General features: G+C 35.8%; 1 protein-coding gene across 1 annotated transcript in view; it reads left to right on the top strand.

Moving 5' to 3' along the window:
- Hcn1 (hyperpolarization activated cyclic nucleotide gated potassium channel 1) overlaps nucleotides 1–20,964 on the top strand; it is a 333,308-nt gene extending 312,344 nt beyond the window's left edge. The window contains exons 7-8 of the mRNA XM_057789987.1: nucleotides 11,104–11,268; nucleotides 13,306–20,964. Of these exons, the coding sequence (XP_057645970.1) occupies nucleotides 11,104–11,268; nucleotides 13,306–14,207 (1,067 nt within the window). The 3' untranslated portion in view covers nucleotides 14,208–20,964. The remainder of the gene's footprint in view (nucleotides 1–11,103; nucleotides 11,269–13,305) is intronic.
- Nucleotides 20,965–21,942: the final 978 nt, after the last annotated feature.

The following is a 21,942-nucleotide window of genomic DNA, read 5'->3' as shown; positions in this document are numbered from 1 at the left end:
TGTGTGTCTCTGTAAGGGCTTGAAATTTCTTCCTATACTCCATAAGCAAGAATTGAAATCTTTCACAATAAAAAGTATAATGGTTATTGTTTACATTTGGGAAGAAACATCCTAGTAGAAGAAAGAATCCATGCAATCAAGTAGACTGGGGAATGTTAAGAGCCTGGGCAGGCACCCACTATTAGAGTATCCCGTCCCTGATTGCTCTCTCGCATTCTAGCCACTGTGAGAAGCCAACTTTCCCCCATCTAACCTTGTCCCTGCCTCTGCAAGCTGGGCAAGGGTACAGTCAGTTCCTGTCACTTAGCAGCCTGTATGTTTACTGCTCAGAAACCAAATTACATCCTAGGCAGCCTGAATACTGCCATGTCCTATGGGTCATACATAATATGCCTCACTTTTCTATCACTGAGTGACCTCTATCACATTCCTCACATCCTGTGTACTCTATTTCCCTACCTCTTTCGTGTAGCGTGGTTTGTGCATTAACTGAGCCTGTTTCCTTATGATTTGCCTTTCCTCCGAACCCCTAAGCACCCCATTTTATCTGACAACACTGAAACTTCGTCTTCAGACTCTTCTCTAGTGCCTGCTGTGGAGTTAATAAAGCTCCTCCATGGAGGATACTTTGACTCAGCATCTTTCTTTTGAACTGCCACTTCTTTTTGAAAACGTATGAGATTTTGAGCAAGTTCTAGGCATGGGGTTAGGAAAGACATTAAACTATGAGATTCAATTAAAGAAAGTATAGTCTATCTGTATGGAGAGGAAGAAAAAAAATTCACAAATGGTATCATTTTTTTTGGTTCATATTACCTGATGAATATAAAAATGATGCTGTGTAGGGGTCCATTTTCTCTGCCAGTTAAGGAATTAGAAAATGGGAGCGGGGGGTTGGGGGTGGGATAAACAAACCTGAGCGCAACAGATACAGGAAATCTGAGACACAGAAAAGAAAGCCATCCAATAAAGAAAGGTTCTTACTAGGAATGAACACACACACACACACACACACACACGCACACAAAGAAGAAGACCCCCTGCCAAACAGAAGGGAAACTTGCAAAGCTGAAACCCTTCTCTCTTCTTGAGAGCTTGAGGCTTTCATGTCGTTTAGGGGAATCTTCCTCCCTCAATTTAAGGTTGGTCAGTTTGAACAAAGATGGGGAGCTTGAGAGGTCCATGCATTTGAGATAAGCACGCCCTTTTCTGGCCTTGGACATATCAGACAGAACACAGGCAAGGGGATGACTATCAAAAGAAAAAGCCTCCCTCCAACGCCTTTGTTTTAATATTTTGTATCAGGTCCAGAGGGAAAAGGAGAAGCTACTCATCTTGGAAGTTCATCTTTTTTATCACATGGCCATTCTTCCAATATGTTTGTTTGTCAGGAAATCTAACTCCTAGTCCCACATGACATTTAATATGACTGTTAATATAGATACAACAAATTTTAATCAACAAAAGTTAAAAAATATCAAGAAATGACTTGAGTTTTAGTCTTTCTAAAAGTCTTCCAAACTGAAGAATACACTTGTCATACAAATCATACTTAAATGTTCATTGGGTGCCTTGGCCTTGTTTCTGTTTTGATAATGTCTCTTGACAAATGCTGCTCACTGCAGGAAGACTTTAGGAAATAATGCTTTACAAATGACAGAAGAACATGGAAGAATGCATGCGAGAGTTCAGGTTGCTAATGGTGACAGGGACAGTGACATTCAGTCAGGAAGCATTTCAGAACTAATTAAGTAAGGGACACGAGAAAGGAAAGTGAGGCAAATGTTTCTAACTTTATTCTCATATATAATACTGACATTTCCTTCTCCACACTCTTGGTTCCCCAAAGATGAAAGCTTCCCAAGGATAACTTCTCTTCCTTCCTACCCACACTTGACAAGAAACTGTTCTGAGTCATTGGATGAGGTGCTGTTAAAGCAATGACTAAATCTCTCAAGAGCATGTGCCCAGTAATGCCAGTGACTAATCCACGGGGTACACAGCCAACTCACCCAGGCCAGCTCAGGCAGAGTGGCATATGACCTGCATGGCGCTGGCCAATGAAGTGTTCTTATTTACAAATTGCTTTAATGAATTAATCATCTTAAATTATGCCATGTATTGGTTTTTCTATTTGTCTGTTCATTTATTGAAAAAAATAAAATGTAAACTGTAGTAGGGGCAGGATGACACTTCCCTTCTTTTTTTATAACTTCACTACTGCTACTAACAATAGTCACTGACATATTATATTAACTTGGGACAGATTATTAGACTATGAATGAATAAATCAATCAGTGAACAAGAGGGATAAAATGTATTTAGACATTATTATAATCCAATACTATATTTAAAATTTGTTTAATTAAGATAAGGAATTAGTTTTAGTGGCCCTAATTTTTCACATTTGATCATAAGTAAACACCAATAAATAATGAGAACAAAATCAAACAAGCATTTACTTTTCTCATGAAAACTCTTGGTCAAGGCAAATTAGTCCCCTGCTTGTAGCTTGAACAATGCTTGGATATTTGACAACATTAAGAAACCATTATCAATTTTTATGCATGATAGTATTTTGAAGATTTTTATTTTAAGAATAGGCATTTAATAATGAACACTAAAATTTATAGTTGTAATAACATACCTGAAGTTAACTCTCAGACAGCATTAATTTCAGACAGAAAGGGGAAACATATGGGGCACCAGGGTAATGAGTCTCACTCTCTGCTTATCATTAGTAAAGTGATGATTGAAATAAAGGTAGGTTTACCATACCCTCATGTTAGTGTATGCCATTCTACCATCATTAGGTACAGCAGCATAACATACCGTAGTAGAAAATGCACTTCTAGTAATCAAAGACTATTTGCTAGTCTATCTCTTTTCTATATTTAAAATTTCTAATAACAAGATATTATTCAGATGTCTACAAAAAGAAAGTAGGAAAGGCTTGATTTGGGTGGCTTTCGATTAAAATACATGACAATAAGAATATTGCTCAAAGACCAAAGGAGTTGGTAGACTGAGATGAAGTCATACAGGGAATGGTAGGGTGGCTTGCAGCCCCACTTCTTAGTAAGCTTAAACAATAAGATGATAAGTTGAGGCAAGCCTATATTTCAAGATAAGACCCATCTCAGAAACAAAAGATGGAGTTGCTTGCGCTAGTTATTCTGAAAGTAATTAAAAGCCAGGGGATTGTTAAAAGTGAATCTTATTCGTTATTAATTACCTGGAACTGTGTTCTCACTTTACATTGTTTATTATATTTGGCTCAGCTTTCTCCACCTCAAGACTGGGTTGCCAAATCAGAAATGGGAAAGCATAACTGGTCTGGAAGAAATTAAGATATTCAAAAGTAAGGTTTGTGATACTTGCATCTTTTAACCTACCAGTGTGTTGAAACAATGGACCCCAGAGAAATGATCTGGGAATCTCAGATTAGGAGTAGAAAAAGGTCCCTCTAGAGGGGACCTTGACTCCTTGACAGATTTCACACAGGTCTCACAACCTGTTAGACCACGTTTCCCGAAAGAATAAAGGCCAGAGAACGAGGGGTTATTGGTGGTGAGACCACCCCTTGGCCAGGACTGCTTAGTTGTGCATAGCCTTGGATCTCACTTCAGGACCCAGAGATGGATGTGAGGGATTTTTCTGGATCTCTTTGTTCCTCTTTCAAATGTGGCTACATTGAATAAACCTTTTAAGACTTTCCATTAAAATACCAAAAACAAACTAAACAAAAAAAAAAAAAACAAAGCAAAAAAACCTGTGAATTCTCTCTCCTCCAAACACATGGAAATAAAATAGGAATCTATTGAATATCTGATGGAGAGAGAGAGAGTCTTCTAACCATGGCTCACAAAAGTTATAATCACAGTTCAGTTAAGCTTTTGGAAAGAAAACAAGTTTCTCTTTACTGGGTGACGGCCAGACCATTCTCTCATGGGAAAATTTTCTGGGTTGTTTTAATCATGCTAGCCAAATGAGTCAGGGATATTGTTGTTTTAAATACAAAGGATAGTGTGTCATGGAGTCACCAAATAACAGAGCATCAAAAAGACATCTCTCACCATCAAGTGAAAACTCCAGTGTCAGGAAAGACTTACATATAATTGAGTTGTTGGTCAAAGAGATCCCATGGAAACCTCCAAACTCAGGCTTTTGCCAAGACTGCTGGTTTCTTTCCACAAACTGACAGTAAGGCCCTATTACTGAAGGCAATACCTGCATGAATCATCAAACATGGAAAAGGTTATCTGATGCCTACCCGGAGTCATCATCCTTCTTGACTTCTTTGTTTCATATCCATCAACTATTATGTGCCACTAATGAAAGTAGCTAGACAATGGTGCCAATGGTGCCAATGCTTGCCAATGCATATTTAAGTCTATATACAAAAATAAAAGATATAAATTTATGTCATTTATATTATTACAATTATTACCTTAATTTTGTTGATTAGTTGTCATACAGAATGATGCTTTCTGAACTGGAAAGACATCAACAGAATCTTAGATTCTTCAAGATCAATTTGTGAGTATAGGTGTCCTCTTATCTTCTTAGTTGGGAAGATTTATTCACACAGTAACTTTTTATGATAGCTTTCAGAGAGACTGTCAGCTGGGAGTGACAGCGACAGATGAATATTGATTTTTCTACTCAGATCATGACGTCTCTCTGGTTCCCCACACAGGTAGTCAAAGATTTCATTATGACCTATCAAAAGGAATAGGTCAATAGGAAATAGGAAAAGGTGAAATCTGCTAACCAAAAGGATGTATAAATATACATTTACAAAATGAGTAACATGTAAAATAGGTCTGGTAGGCATATTCTGGGAGATAGCTTGGGGTTACATTCAGAGTTTGTGCTATGGAAAACACAAGTAGATGCACAGAGGGGAGATAAAGCATCATAAGAATTTTAGAGGCAGTGTTTATAGTCAGTCAACTGCCTTCAACAACAGTGATTCTAGTGACCCAGGAACCAGAACTGGAGGGGGCACCAAACCTATAACTCATGCACAGTTGGATTTTTAGTCTTTTTCTATACAAAGGAAGGGCGGCTTCTTTATTCATATTTGTCTGATCAAAACCTACTAGGAAGGGCTCTCTAGTCAGGTCACTGATCTTGTATACACTCATTTGAACTAGCTTTCTGTGCACACACAGGAAAACCCCCGCTTCTGGTGGACCTTTCAATAGAAGAAACTAGATTCGTGTAAGGAGAGGTTTCATGAGCTAAAGTTATCTCTGGATACCAAAGCTTTGATTATTATATCTTCACTTTGATTATTATATCTTCACTCAGAGGAGAGTTGATGTTTTTCTTTTATGTCTAGCTTCAAATCCATGGGTTCACTATTACCTGTCAAGTTCAGTTGCAGCCTCATTTCATAGCGACTCGTGAAAAATTTTGCTCCTGTGCATCAGTGCAGTGGTTTTTGCTCAGGCAAATCCCTATCAATTATGTCTAAACTTATCAGAACTTCTTTACCTATCTTTATCTCGATTACTACAATCCTCCCTTTCAGTTCATTTTGCAAACCAAATATAAATAAATATTCTTGTGCCACAAATATTTGGTAAAGAATTTGCCTTTAAGAAAAAGATAAGCTGAGTGATTTTTCACGTAAAGAAAGATGTTTTTCATCTCCTAAGAACAGTATTTTACATATACTTTCATTCTTTAAAAACCCTAGAACATTATAGGTGAAGATGAAATTTTTCATTATTAGAGAATTGTGTTTTATATCAAACGAAAGTACAATGATCCTATATTCTTATATTGTTTATGGCCCCACCTTTAGTGAACCTGTACTCAAGTTACTGCATCCTACTGCTCTCTTCTAACTTCTGTTTTCTTTATTGTCTTCTTCTTCCCCATGGGCTATGGAATATAGTCTCTCTACCTGCTCCAAAGCTGGTCTAAGTCCCTTCATGTTACTCCAGGCAAACAAAACCTTTCTCTGTTTTAATTAATTATGTATCATGTAAAGCCATATGAAGTAACTAGAAGGAAATTTACCTTTGGGATGATTTTTAAACTTTTTAAAACATAATACTTGAATTTCTAATGCTGGAAAGATTGGTGTAACTTCTTCATTATGTATTCCTTGTAGTTTCAAAATATTAGTAGTAATAGAGAAGTGGTTACAGTTATTATCCCTTACTTTATATTAATTTTATTTCTTTCATCCAATTTCTTTCAAATAAGGAGCCTGGTTCCAGATGTAAACCTGATAACTACAATTACTTATTTTCTTGAAAACCTATTCCTGACGATGACTTGGAACTTAGGAAAATGCAGAATTTAGGTTTCTTCTATAATAGAAAATCCTTACATGCTTTTTAATGAGGTATCCAGATTGTGGCTTAAATTATTAAAATAGGAAAACTCTCTAGAAATTTGAGTTGATTGTTTATTATTATATTAAACAAACCATGAAAGTGGACATTGATATTTATATTGCCATGAAAACATAAATGAAAAGTGTATGTATGTCAGTATGATGTGAGAGAGTTGGGTGAAATATTTGAGAGTCAAATGATTTTTTTTCTCTACTAGACTTGTCTAATAAGAATGCAGTCAATCTTCTCTTATAGCGGAAAGGTTTATTGTCATGTTTTTGTCCCATGTTGTGCAAGCATATTAGACGACACATGGAAGACAGAGCTGACAAGAAATCACTTCACAAAACACATTAGAGGTCTCAAAGCATTGAATTCATTTGATGAATTTTTCAAGAGCTGGCTGCTTTTTAAAGAAATTTATATCAAGGTGTTTGATTAACTATTAAAGAGTTGAGTTTTGACAGATTTAAAACCAAAAGGAAAAGACCCAAGTGATCTGGTGGGTTTTTAAAGCTGATTAGAAGTAAGATGCCAGTGATCATACCCTCCTTATCTTTGATAATTTGTTTCATTTAGGGCCGTTGAAAATTTAAATCAATGCATGCTCACACTGGATAACAGAAGAATGACAACAGCTGTTTCTTATTTAACCAAAGGACACTCTAAGAATTTCTAAGTTCAATATAAGTATTTAGCTTCCAAAGTTCAGTAACATATGTATTTCATATCAGTTTGTGAATGATACCATGTAAAGGTGATTTGTATAGACATTAGACCGCTGACAGAGTCACAGTGGACTGAAAAGATAGCAATGCGAATTGGCAGAGGAAGGGGAAAGAAATGAAGGGGTGAAAACTACAAACTCCAATGAAAAAATACATATAAACAGCAAAGGGGCATGATGTCACATCAGAATGTTTGAGGTCAACTGGAATGAGATGAGAGACTCATGACTTCTAGAAGATAGAGCCAATGAATGGCCCATCAGTTGAGAGCACACACTGCTCTGGCAGAGGACTAATTCATATCTTTTAAGAGAAAGGAATCAGCTGAATATAGGGTGAGAGCTATGATTTACTTGACAAGTGAGTAGCTATAGACGGCCTAAGTGATCATAAACAACAACTGCCAACAGCATAGTAGGGAAAGCAGTAGCTGTAAAAGCTGGGCCATCTCCATGCACATTCAAATTACCAAATCTATATTGGAAAGTGTCAAGACTGTGCATTCTGGGTCATTTGAATATTTATCACGATATAAGTCTCTCAATATGTAATCATTCCTTTATAATATCCATATTAGAAAAATGTAGAGTACAATAAAAATCAATAAAAAATCCAGATTAGAAATGTATAACATTTAGTCTGCGTTTTAGAAATATAAAATTTGGAATATAAAATAATACAAAACTGATATTTAATGTTATATCCTAGACATATTTCTTTAGATTTCTTTTTAAAACTACTTAACTTCTAAAATACTGCTATAAGACAAGCTTGATACGCAAATTGGTAAATCCATATGTTAACTGTCATACCATATGGAGACAATGTTAGTTCTACTGTAACTAATAGGAAGAACAGACATATAATTACTATGAAAGTCAAACAAAAGGTGATGGTGTTTTTCTGACATTTTAATATGAGATACTGGGTTAGAAAGTTAAAAAAATCTGAAAAAAAATTACATTTTGCTGCTAATGGATAGTTACTTATTTTAAGACATTGAGATTTAAGAAATGAAACAACTTTCGAATCAGTTACAGGCTGAGTCTAACTTTTCACATAAATTCTACACCTCAGGCTAAACACATGACTTCAGAAAGTCCATCAAGAGTTCCCGATTAACTCTGTGTCACTGGGATGTCAAACTGCATGAGAGGTCAGGGAAATCCTTCAGAGTTGGAAACTGCTTGAAGCCATTTTCCTGAACCTCGGGAACTAACTGCTTTTATAGGTGACAGGGATGCCAGGTGGACTTAAATGTTTAGAATCGGGGTTAACGAATGTCAGCAAAAATAGCATCAGGCAGATAATACATCTCATAGCCAGAGGATTATTAAAAGTGCTCACATGGCATGCTAGGGCACATCTAATCCCTCAAACCACAGTCTTCCTGATGCTGAAGCTGAGACCAGCTTTCTAATGTGCCTGTTACAGGGCGAATTGCTGACAGTTGTCGTCTTAGCCAAGTTCAGTGGCCTATTAGCCACTTCTGTAATTGCCCTGTAGAGCACTCTGGGAAAATTCTATCTCATTAAATATGTCAAGCTCTCATTATTTGAAAGGACAATTATAATATATTACAATGTAATCTGAAGATGAATGGATTCATCACTAGGTAAATTTATGCTGTTCTTCCTTTTGTCCTTGGAGATGCAGATTGAGCTGGGGCCTTGCACATGCCATAAATCCCCTTCCACTGAGCTACTCCATTGCCCCTAAATGTTTACATTTAGGTCATTTGCAGCTGGGTTCTCAAAAAATGAACAAAGAGGATAGGCAGACAGTCAGAGAAATAAATAGGATTTATAAAATATGAGGACACTCTTTCATAAATGTACATGTTAGATGGCAGGTTTATCAGGAATTCTGTTTCATTTCTAGGCTCTTTATTTTAACTTGTTTATGGAATCAACTTGAACATCCCAAAGCAACTTAAATTTTCTCATGATGATGTAGGACATATCTATAGCTAAAAAAAAACATTGGTAAATTTTCTTTATTTTAAGACCTAGTAAAAACCTGAAAGATATTTTGTGTGCTTTAAACTAGATACATGAAAAGGTCTATTAAAAAATATGTGTCATATCTATCATGGGACTCGACTCATTGTATTCTCAAATATCACTAACAGAAGCCGGTGTCATAGTTTCTTTATAGAGTGAAATTCAATTAATATTTCATTTCATAGGCTATGTTGCTTTTTGGTTCATTGATTCAAGTAACACAAATTAAAGCAACTATTATGCACCATGTAGATATTACAGATATACAGGCTAATGAGACCTTATAGGTTAGAATAAAGTCTGTACTATAAAACTGATACTAGTCAAACTGTAGAGATTTTAATTAAACGTAACTGTTTACAAAAATGTCCAAAGAATGTAGGTATTTTTTTCAGATCTTCTCAAATAAAAGTCATCAGTCTGGACTACAATCAAGGATCTGAAATTCTCAGGCCAAAACCTTTTATGCTACACAGAAACAAGTTTCTCTTAGAAACCACGAGTGCTTTGATGTGAATAGCTGGATCATTAGGAAGTTACCCTTACTGACATTTAGTCATCATGGTCAGATGTTTCCTTCCAGATTTCTGCAGAAGCAGGAGAATGATATCTGGTTTGTACATGTCTTCCTTTCTGCCATCTTGGCATCTATCTCTATATTTTATCCATATGAATAGCTAAAACTCATAAAATAGTGTAAATCTCAATTGACTTGCACACTATTTACATAACTTTAAGTGTCAAATAAATTCTTTCACTGAAAAGTCTAAATATTTCAAAAACTTTAATTATTTAAGAAAATTTGTGATTAAAAAGTTTAATTATATTTGCATGTACTTATTAATTTCTTTGTGTTTGTGTATGTATACATACATATGGGTGGGCATGTGCCATGGCACATGTGTAGATAGAAGTCAGATTACAATTGTACCAGTCAGTTCTTTGCATCTACATAGTGAGTCCCAGGGATCGTGGTGGTTAGCGTTGGCAAAAAGTGTCTTTATCCAAAGGACCATCTCAAAAAAAAAAAAAAGATCAAAAAGAAAAAAAAAAGATTGAAATTACTTCCAAGTTTTAAAAAAGACAAAACCTACAAGAATTTTACTTAATTTATAGAACTTTAAAAATAATCTCTTGTAAGTTAGTTAGCAAATTCTAACTGGAAACATGAAGTTGCCATATTTTAAGGATATTAGTTTTAGTGGTGAATTCTTCTGTGATATTTAATTAGGAGGCTACATTTGTATATTTGAAATATTCTTTTCTTCATTCTAATCTCAAAAGGAATATATAGAGTACATTAAGCTATTCTGTTACATATTCACCTGGACCTCAGTCCTGATTTTATTTTTTTAATATAAACTTTCTGAGCCAGTGATTGATTAGATACACTTTTGATTCTATCTATAGCATATTATCTGCTTCTTGCTCCCTAGAGTTCACAACATCTTCTGATTATAACTTTTTTCCCGCAATTCCATTATGGATTTCTTAATATTATTCAAAATGTTATTATTTAATAAACAAATTTCTTAATGTTATTCAAAATAAACCATCCTCCCTGTATATTAGAGTAGAAAACACTCTCTCCAATTTGAACTCATGCATTGTTTTAAAACATTTAGAGTTTTATGAGCAGGCATAGTCTAGTGCCAGATGGTAAGACCTGAAAGCATACGTTCAACAGACAGTATACGGACTAACCAGGCTATCTTTAGGAATATGTACGTATAATGTGAAAAAGAGGCCAAGAATTTGAAGGAGAGTAGGGAGCGGTATATGGAGGGTTTGGAGAATAGAAAGGGAAAGGAGAATTGTAATTATAATAATTCAAAACTAAAATTTAAAATGAACATTAGTAATCAGATGGTTTTAATAGCCAAATGAATTTCCTGATAAATCAAAAATGGATGCTTCTAATCATTGATTACTAACATGAGGCTTTTTAATTGTTTGAGGCATTTAAAACTTGGTAAAGAACCTTAACAATCAAGCCATTCTCCCTTTTCTTTACAGAGATTTGCCTGCTGACCAAGGGCCGGCGCACTGCCAGTGTTCGAGCAGATACATACTGCCGTCTTTACTCTCTTTCGGTGGACAATTTCAATGAGGTCTTGGAGGAATATCCAATGATGAGAAGAGCTTTTGAGACAGTGGCTATTGACCGACTCGATCGGATAGGTACTCTTAGCTTTCACCTTTCCTCAAGCACGATTTCATTTTAGTTTCGAATTCTAACGCATAGATCCCTTGTTAATTCGTGTGGGAAAAAAGCATACAGCTGTGTAGAGAATAGTTGTTTAGAAAGACCTGAGGTCGTTTCTTCTCTAAGTGCCCTGGATTGATTTGTTCATGTCTGTTTTCACTAGCTATGCAATCTGGTAGCCCAACTTCAGTTTGAATCATCAGGTAAAAAGCACTGGTACAAATTCCAGATAGCATTAAAATAGTATTAAAAGTCAATACCACGAGTCTCTATTACATTCTAAATTTTACCATAATGTTCTTTTTATCTTCAGGGGCCAGTTTTACATTTTATACTTATATGAAAAATTGAAAACTTACACAATTAAACTGGTCTCAGCAGAAACATCTAAATGTTTGTAATACAGACTCAAACAGAATAAGCCTTTTTTGGACATATCCTACATAGATGTTTATATTGCAAACATCAATGCTGTGAAATATTTTATGCTACAAAACAAAAACATGTTAAATAGAACTTATTAGTTATGCTGAAGATTTGCGTAGTTTCTCCCAGCAAAGTAGAACCACGTTGTCTTGCTGTGAAATTCATTAGCTATCCTGGAAAATGCTGAAAAGATAGTTTGAGTTCTTTCTTCAAGCTTTAACCCTTTTGTAACCTTACCTTTCCTTCCCCTCTTACTTTGAGCAGTTGTGCCCTAGATTCATAATCCAGCTTAACCACTATTCCCTGTAGAAACCTTTCCTTGCTTCTCTCCACATACCAGGAAGAATTCCTTTAATAGAGTCTCAGATAGTCTCCTACATCCCTTGTCAAAGCACTGCCTTTGTTATAGTAACTGTTCTAAAAAAATAAAAACTTATGAATGGAAAGAGCATCTTGAACTCAGCATTACATTTGCAATATCTGGTTCACAATGCATGTATGCTGAAGGGGGGAAGGAGGAGGGAACAAATACTCCTGAAGCAGATGGAGTTGGGGAAAGTTAAAGTAAAGAAAAGGTCTCTCCAGATCTTCATTCTTAGAAAGGTAAGGTCTTCCTTTTTTATGACAGCCTCTCACTCCTCTTTCTTTCCCTTTATATAGCACAGAGAGAAAAAATTTAAGGGTCAGAAACAGGTGAGGTAACATAAAAGTACTGTGTGGACAGTATCACAGGGCACAACAACCATAACAGAAGTTCATATGGACAACTTTGCTAATTCACCGGCATAGTCATCCAGAGAGATGGCACCCATGAAATAAGTAGACATTCCTAAGAGCAGTATTTGAAGACAACCTCATTTTGCTACGTGAGTGCTCATGTTAGACACAGAGATTATCTTCTTAGTATTTTTGACCCTGATAAAATTCTAACAGTTCTTTATGAAAATGTATATCAAAAACAGTATCAGATTCAGCAACCTGGGTCTGGTCTGAGGGATTGCCTTTCTACGGGAACCCAGATGATTCAAAGGAAGTCAATTAGTCACCAGGAGCAAGGGTTCACAGTCAGAGTTCCTTCCTTTTTCACAGCCTCTTCCCTCTCCAACCCAGACTTCTAAGCAACAATTTTAACCTGCCCATGTCATAAATGCGATGAAGACAGCTGCTTCCCAATCTGGACCCTTGCTTAAATGGTTCTATCTAAAGCCTTTTGCTGACGGTGTGTCCCAGAGCAAATGTCCCAGTGTTCCACTCATTTCCCATTGCCTTGCCTTGTAGACACAACTCGAAATTAAAATAATGGTTCACCTCCTCAAATTTCGCTCCTGTTAAACGTGTCCATTTCTCCTATGAAGCCGCTTTCCTTTTGCCATCTTTAGTCTTTACTATTTCCCTATTTCTAAGCAGTTGCAACATTGTTCACGAGGCAGACGTTTCACTTCTGTTTGGCGATGACAGGTTAAGTTCTCGACTTCGAAACCCGTGGGTCCTAACGCTGACATACATCACCCTGGAGTAGCCAGTCTCTTGTGGCATTATTAGTTCCTTTCAGTCTGTCTAAATGCCTATTTTTCCTTTGCTGATAGGCAAGAAAAACTCCATTCTCCTTCAGAAGTTCCAGAAGGATCTGAACACTGGTGTTTTCAACAATCAGGAGAATGAGATCCTCAAGCAGATTGTGAAACACGACAGAGAGATGGTCCAGGCTATCCCTCCGATCAACTACCCTCAAATGACCGCCCTGAACTGCACATCATCAACCACCACCCCGACCTCCCGCATGAGGACACAGTCTCCACCCGTCTATACCGCGACCAGCCTGTCTCATAGCAACCTGCACTCGCCCAGCCCCAGCACACAGACACCCCAACCCTCGGCCATCCTCTCGCCCTGCTCCTACACCACAGCAGTCTGCAGTCCTCCTGTACAGAGCCCCCTGGCCACACGAACTTTCCACTATGCCTCTCCCACCGCCTCCCAGCTGTCGCTCATGCAGCAGCCTCAGCAGCTACAGCAGTCTCAGGCACCGCAGACTCAGCCGCCACCGCCGCCCCAGCAACAGCAGCAACAGCAACAGCAGCCACAGACACCTGGTAGCTCCACCCCGAAAAATGAAGTGCACAAGAGCACGCAGGCACTTCATAACACCAACCTGACCAGAGAAGTCAGGCCCCTCTCGGCTTCGCAGCCCTCGCTACCGCATGAGGTATCCACTATGATCTCCAGACCTCATCCCACTGTGGGCGAGTCCCTGGCCTCCATCCCACAGCCCGTGGCAGCTGTCCACAGCACGGGCCTTCAGGCAGGGGGCAGGAGCACAGTGCCACAGCGTGTCACCTTGTTCCGACAGATGTCCTCGGGAGCCATTCCTCCTAACCGAGGAGTGCCTCCGGCACCCCCACCACCAGCAGCTGTGCAGAGAGAATCTCCCTCAGTCTTAAACACAGACCCAGATACAGAAAAACCACGTTTTGCTTCAAATTTATGATTCTTGCTGATTGTCAAAACAGAAAAGAAATTCTCTAAGAAACAGATTATTCACAGATATTATTTTATTCTATCTCATGATAGAGCCCTATAGCCTACTCTGAAAAGATATTTTAGACAGCTCTGGCCTACATGCAAATGTAAAAAAAACATATATACATATACAATTAAATATATATCACTATATATAAATGCCCAAGAGAAGTTCTAAAGACTTGTATAGCATTCAGTGTTACATGTCTTCCTTTCTTTAAATCCATTAAAGGATTAAACACTTTGTTGTAAGAGCATTGATTTCTAATGTACTTTTACTTAATTCCTTTGATATGTGTATTCCTCTCTTTTATGAAGAGTTCTTGGGGTCAATGGCATCAAAACGCAAGTTTTAAAAAGGCAACTTCAATTAGTTCCAAAACAGCACCAATCAACATTTTCTTTCGTTAGCTGTGCCTCTGCATCCAAATTATTGATTATGCAGGATGAAATCGCCAAATCCCAGTTTATAGTTCTAAAGTGTATTTTGGTGCTTTCAATTTTGAGTTAGGTGAACGAACACACACCACATGCTCAGCCACCACAGGAGACAAAACATTGCCACTGCGAAGGTTTTCTCTAACCTCAAACGTGGTCATTGATTCGGCAGGAAGGGTGAGGAGGTAGTTGTCCTCATGTGTTATTGGACTTTTACCAAGACTCAGTCGATGTTAGTTGTAAATAACTTTCCAACCCAAGTAAAAGTAACTACCTGTGTTGTGTAGAGGTAAAAGTCACTCACTGTTTAGAATTCAGTTTTATGGCTTCACTTCAAAACTTAAGAGTTTTAAATTTCACAAAACCGAATAATTGTGACACTAGTTCAAATGTAATGCAATGGCTTCAGACCTACAATATTATTTTAAGCTGCAATAATATTTTATGCAAAATTGTATGCTTGGATCTACAAATTGCTTGTATTACACCAAAAATTATTACTTTTCTTCCTTATTGACATAATCAAGCATCTGAAACTAGTCCTGGCATGCTTTTGGGGGCAAAAAAAAAAAAAAAGTAGATTCCAATCAGTAATTGTAAGAAAAGGCTTACAGTATTTCTCACTTCTAGAAGATATAACAATTCATTAATTGTGTCTTTTAAAATTCTTAAAAGGCTGACTTGGATTTCTGACTTAAATCTAGAAGTGAGGTTTTTCACTTTAATTTAATATTATCGCTGTTACTATCATTTAAACAATTATTTGCAAATCACAGCTTGGTTTGGAGTTAAATATGTTCTGTGTCTTCATGTTAGTTGGTAGTTTATTGTGATATTAATGTGAAGAAATAAATATAATATATCATCACATCTGTTTGGAAATGCACATTTGCCCTCTGTATATTGTAACTAAGCCGTTAGTAAATCTTAAGGCATGTGGAAACCAACATAGTCCTTAGACAGACAGGAGGTTTGTTCTTTTAAATGTGCTGGACATAGTGTGACTGCGGCGACAGGAAGCAGGGGTGAAGTTGATCTGTCTGTAAGCATTGTTTGTTTGTTCCTTTGTTTCCTTAATTCCTTCCGTGAGCATCAGCCTCTTAGAGAGCACGTGGCCTTACTGCATCCCACACATGTGCAGGATGATTGGACCACAATGGGAGGATTTTTAATGTCTGACTTCTGTAAATAACTCAAGAGTGTGACCTGAAGTGGAGGTCTTTAGTAACACAGGCATGGCTGATCCAATTAAGAACTTAAAATCCACACATTCTGATGGCACAGGGCCTCTAGATAGATTTGAGGACCGGAAACTAAAGCAGAAACAATGGCTATAAAGTGTATCCATTTTTGTCTGTTATGCCTTTTATGGATCTAACACCTATAAAACCAAAAAGAGTTGTTATGATTAATTGCTAACAGATCCTAATTTGTGTGGAAACAATATACAATGCTAGGCAATGTAATGTTATTCACTACTGACATGGTGATGACCAATGACAGCCTGTTGGGAATGATGTAAAAGAGTTCAATTAGCCTACCTAGAATCTATGGAAAAGTTACAAGACCATTTATGTATCAGTACAAAATTCCTCTATTTTATTAAAATATAAAGATTAGCATCAATATATTAAGATCATGCACTAGTCCTTTAAATTATTAAAGGCCTACATTTGACAGAATTAATGGGTTTGTTAGTAATATATTTTTTATACATAAAAGTTTTTGAGCACCATGGGAAACATCAACAAAACTGAACTGCATGATCATTCAGTGGAACCATAAAATTTTTATTCATTTTGTACTAGAATGGACAAAGAGCTCTAAGGTTTATATGCTAAGTTAACAAAATGGTACAGGGTAAATGAAATATACATATGTACGAATGTGTATTGATATACACATATTTAGATTAAGGAGAAAGTGATTCACATTCCTGTAATATAAAGGTACAGTGCTAGGTGGACATGACTTTTTTTTTCTCTGTACATATAAGCTCAGTTTGGAGTTTTAATCTGTACAGAAAGAACTGTACTATTGATCTTTTGCTGCTGAGAAGATGAAGAAATGCTAATCTTGCCACTGTATGACCAGGGAAGAGTTAGAATATGTCTTTTGTCTTTGCTCAAAGCCATACATATAAATATATATAAAGATTATTAATAAATCCAACAGAAAATAAACTAAAATTATGAATATTTTATTTTATTGCTATACTCTAATCAAATGTTTCTCTTTGTTGATGAATATAGATTTGCCTTTCTTTCTGTTTTTGTATAATTTCCAAAGACTTATTCTTGAAAATCACCATACAATTCTTTATAGATATTCTACAAATATAGAATGAAAATAATTTAAATAGAACATGGATTTCCCAGTCATCTCTTTGTTTTACCTTTTTTATATAGTAAAAATTTATTTTATTTTTTACCCCATGCCTCTTTAATATATTGTATTTGTCCAGTTTTAAATCACAGCCATGTTTATATATTGGATATAAGGATGATTTTTAATTTATGTACATCACATGTTTTCTTTGGACTTTTCAAATGCCTCAGATGAGGTTTATGACAATGAGGGTAAATAACGAAGTACTCTGAAACACAATGAGGATAAAATTGTGTTTTGCAATTTACTATAATCCTCAAACACACAGCGTGCCTCCAGGTCTCTATGACTTCCCCATGAGGAAATGATTACCAAGTGAATGTCATTCCACTTTTCAAAGATAGCTATTCTAGCATTTACAGACTTAAATGAACATGGTATTTTCAGGACATCGCAAAGGAAACAATCTAGTTATTTGAGTAATTTTTACAGAACATGAACAATGTAAGCAATATGATGAGTTTAAACTTTTAGAGATATTATATTAAAACTGTAGTTCCTTATGTTTTAAAGCACAAACCATGTCTCATAGTCTTTCAGGATTATTATGCAAAAATATCTCCATCTATTCTTTATTGACTAAAGGTTTTTATTTGATAATATTACTATAATTGTTCCTTTGGACCTTACTTTTCATATTTTTATAATATTAAACTACATGACCAACATTTTTCCTGCTTCTATCTCCAGCACTATAGAGCACATGTCAGTGCATGTGTGGGATGCGTTGTTCTTGCTGCTGTTATTATTTATATTCACTGACCCTAACAGAGATTTACTATGTGCTAGGTTAGTCTACCTAAAAGTACATCAGCCTGTGCCATGAGAAAAATTTATTCCTAGAATACAGTCAGGTACTGAGCTATACTGAATCTTGAATAGTCAATGAAAAAATAGCCATGAAGTATACAGTTGAATGTGTAACGAATTATATGTCAGTTCTTTCAAATTTGCCAAAACAGTTCCCAAAATATTTTCAAAGTCATGTTGGAGATTTTCTTTCAAAGATTTTTTTTCTTGATTTTAGGGATTTTATGCTTGCTGTGGTCACTTGTGGTTTTTTAAAAAAGACAAATAATTGAGTTGATTAGAAAAATCAACTTTGTTCTCAAAAACAATTCATGAACTATACAAATATTGCCTGACTTCAGAAAAGATTCAGATTCTTACAAGTCGGTCTTCCACCTCCCATTTTGAAGTTTTGAGCAATGACTATAATGAGCATTGCTTTGCTTCCCTGGAGCAATTGAAATCATCATGGATGGGTTATTCTGACCTTGGTAAAATTCTTAACTCAAAGGTAGAAGAAGTATATGCTTCCCCATGCAGGAGAAAATATCCTGGTGAAGTAGCAAATCCATCATTACAAAAGATCACTTCATTCTAACTCAAAGGACAATTTTTGAATACTTGATTATATTACACTTTGTTCAGTTCTCATAACGAAATGCCATCACTTCCATTTCTTCATATTAAAACAATCTCTCTGACACAAGGTGTTGAAGAACGGACACAGTTTTCCAAGAAAATCTGGAATAAAGGTGATATGAGTGATATATTTGTTCCATGTATAATTTTTGATGTTCCAGATGACTTAATTAAAAAGACAAATGATGTTTTATAAAATCAAAATTAATGTGACAGCCATGACCCCTTCTTAATTAAGACAGTACCCAACCACACTCTTAAGTGACCACGCCTCTCTTATTTCACCACAATCCCACCCTTGTTTCCTTAGCTAAGGGTGGTTGAGTAGTAACAATGAAGACTTGAAAGCTTTTATTGAAAGAAATCTTGCCAGTTCTTGCCCCTGGCCCATCATGAGACTTGTTTAAAGATAATAGTAAAAGAAAGTATCTGCAAGTCTTTGAATTCATTTCCAAGACATTTGATATAGAAAGCTTGAATGTGTCATAGACTAAAGAAAACAAATGGTAAAATAGGATTTAAATCCATTTTTATTATCAGTCTGAGAATTTTATAATTTTATACCTTAATCTTAATTTTTTAGAGCAATCAAAGGATATATGGTCAAATTTGTGTTTTGCTATTGTGAAAAGAAATAAAATTAATTTGTGGCAGGGCAAGAACTAAGGCTATTTGTTACCTAATGCTACTTGTGAGGCTGCTAGATCTGAAGAAAGATCTCGTGTTTGCCAAAGAGTAGGCAAATTCCGGAAATGAAAATTTGCCAGCTTTGCATATTAAAAACGGCACAGTGTAAAGAGCAAGGACATGAAGAACCACAAATCAAAACGAATTATCATATTCATATATCACATCATAGAAATTATTCAGAATCAAGTGAAGCTAGCTTCCCAAAAGTGACTGGTGGTAACCTGTTTCATAGACTGTCAAATGCAGACATTCTTTGGGGATACCTTATTTCTAGTGTAGTGTAAATCACCATTCTACACAATGATAACTAGTTTTTTATTATTCCATAATTACAATCATTTTTTTTTTGTCATTCGAGTAGACCGTGCTTTTTTCCAGTGGACACATCTACAAAAATCAGTAATACAGCAGTTCTTCAAAAGTAAGGTCCATTTATGTTTCTATTAGATTTATTAAAAATGACTTAGAATTACTTATATTTTTAAACAGAAATGACAGATTTTGACAAAACAGAAGTTAAAATTTTATCAGATTAAGCATTGGTCTCCACAAAGAAAACTGAGATTTGTAGAGACAAACATTTTCTTAAAACATATTTTAGTTTCCATTTAAACTGTGGCAAACCCCTCTAAAACAGGAGACATGGTTTAGAAAGAAGTAATCACATAACTCATTAGAGAGATCAAAAATCAATTTTCTCAATGTATATTATCATTTTATTTTGGCAATATGTGGCGAGGGTCTATGTTTCTCAGTACTTAGAAATAAAAATTGCCTGCCTAACACTGTAAAGATATATTGCCAAGGTCTTACCCAAACTTCTATTGACAACAAGCAGTTCTGAATGCCTGAAGGTATGATATTCTGATATGTAGCATGAAGTATTGAGCCTGAGTAAAATTAAATAGCAGTTCATAAACAAAATGTTCACATAGACAAAGTGGTGTATGACTTCCCTATACCTCCATTACAAAGATCCAAACTATATTAACCATATTGGCTCACAGACCAAAGTGTGGAAAAGTGCAAGCAACAGTATTCATCGGACTAATCATCATAAAATGGGGGACATATCCCCAAACAACATAAATCAAAATCTACTTGACCTCCCAAACAAGAACAGCCTTCACTATCAGTGCCAAATTAATATAAGTATTCAAAACAGTGATTTATGTCTTCTTGGCAACAGCAATTTCATTTTGGAAGTTAGCCAATATTAATTTCAAGCCACAGTTTTTCAAACTGACATGGTCAGATTAGTGCCACCAATTATGATAAAAAGCAAATTGTGGTTCATTTTGGGTATAGCTCATAACTGTCCCTAAAGTTCTAGCGTTAAAGGTCTAGCGATGATCTGACAACATCACCAAATACAGTTTCACAGAGTCTGCTTATGCACAATTAAAACACCATGGTATTTTCATTAAAATGCTTAACAATCTTGCTGCTTAAAATATAAAATATCAAAAAATAGTTTTAGATTCTTAGAGGCATAAAGGACCTGTGTTTATTTTGCACATCTTTTTAATGGGATGGATGCTTACCTAGGACACTCTGTGTTTCTATGAGTAAATAGTAGCGACATTTAATTCTTAAAGAAATTCTTTACATTGATATAAAGTGATTTATATCAGCCTTTATTGAAAGCACATAGGTAAAAATGTGTTACAAGGTTTTGTCATTCTCTACACTAAGTATGAATGCTGGCCCATTTTATGATTGCCTGTATCACAGTATTTGAAACTAAACTTGACTGAACTTCTGGTATGACGACAACGATTTTTTCTACATGGAATTTTTTATGAAAAAAGAAGGGAAGGGGTGGAGGGATGGTTGGATGGAAGGAGGGAGGGAGGAAATTTGGCTTAACAATATTACATTTATTTACAGAGAACTAACTTCATCATATACCTGAATGTTAGCTGGATGAGGAAAACAAGCACATTGGCAATCTTGCCATTGCCAGAAAGCTTCTCAAGCATTAGAAATGCTGGACGCTTTGCAAATGGACATTCATGAATGTTCCAGAAAAATTCTGGGTGTTATTTCAGGATAGTCTTTATTTCCTTTTGGTCAGTGGTTTCTCAACCTGTGGGTTGTGACCCCTTTAAGGGTCTTTCACAGGTGTCTTCTGAGACCATTGGAAAGCACAGATATTTACATTATGATTTATAACAGTAACGAAATTAGTTATGAAATAGCAATGAACATAATCATAAGGGTGGGATGCAGCACAACCAAAGGAACTGTATTAATCAGTCGCAACATTTGCAAGATTGAGAACAACTGTTTCAGGTAATAAAATACTATAATCATTCAACTGACTTCCATTGGTATGTCTCCCCAACAGTTTATATCTATCAAATCTTAACCAGCTTGGAAAATCTATCCAGAGGATTTCCTACCTATCAGCTCCATATACCATATTTCAGAAAACATGTATTTCTGTGATAACAATAAATGGAGTTTCTGGCAAGAAAAGTATAGATATTTTTAATTACACTAACCCTTGTAATTATGAATCCATTATGTATTGTGAATCCATTATAAGCTTTAAAGGCTTATTATGAACAAGTACACTATGTCTATAGAGAATTTATAAGCATGATATTAGTCCTTTATTTTAATATGAGAATAGGAAGACAGAGGGACTAGCCAATAGCTAGAAATAGAAAAAAGGCTGCATACTTCAGTTCTTAACCTATTTTTTTAAATGTGTAATTGCAGTTAATGTTCTTCTAGCCTGGCCAAGAATTGAT

This window comes from Chionomys nivalis, chromosome 15 (genome assembly GCF_950005125.1).
Source record: "Chionomys nivalis chromosome 15, mChiNiv1.1, whole genome shotgun sequence".
NCBI lineage: Eukaryota > Metazoa > Chordata > Mammalia > Rodentia > Cricetidae > Chionomys > Chionomys nivalis.
The sequence above is the reverse complement of the archived record's forward strand: the minus strand, read 5'-3'. Positions and strand labels throughout refer to the sequence as shown.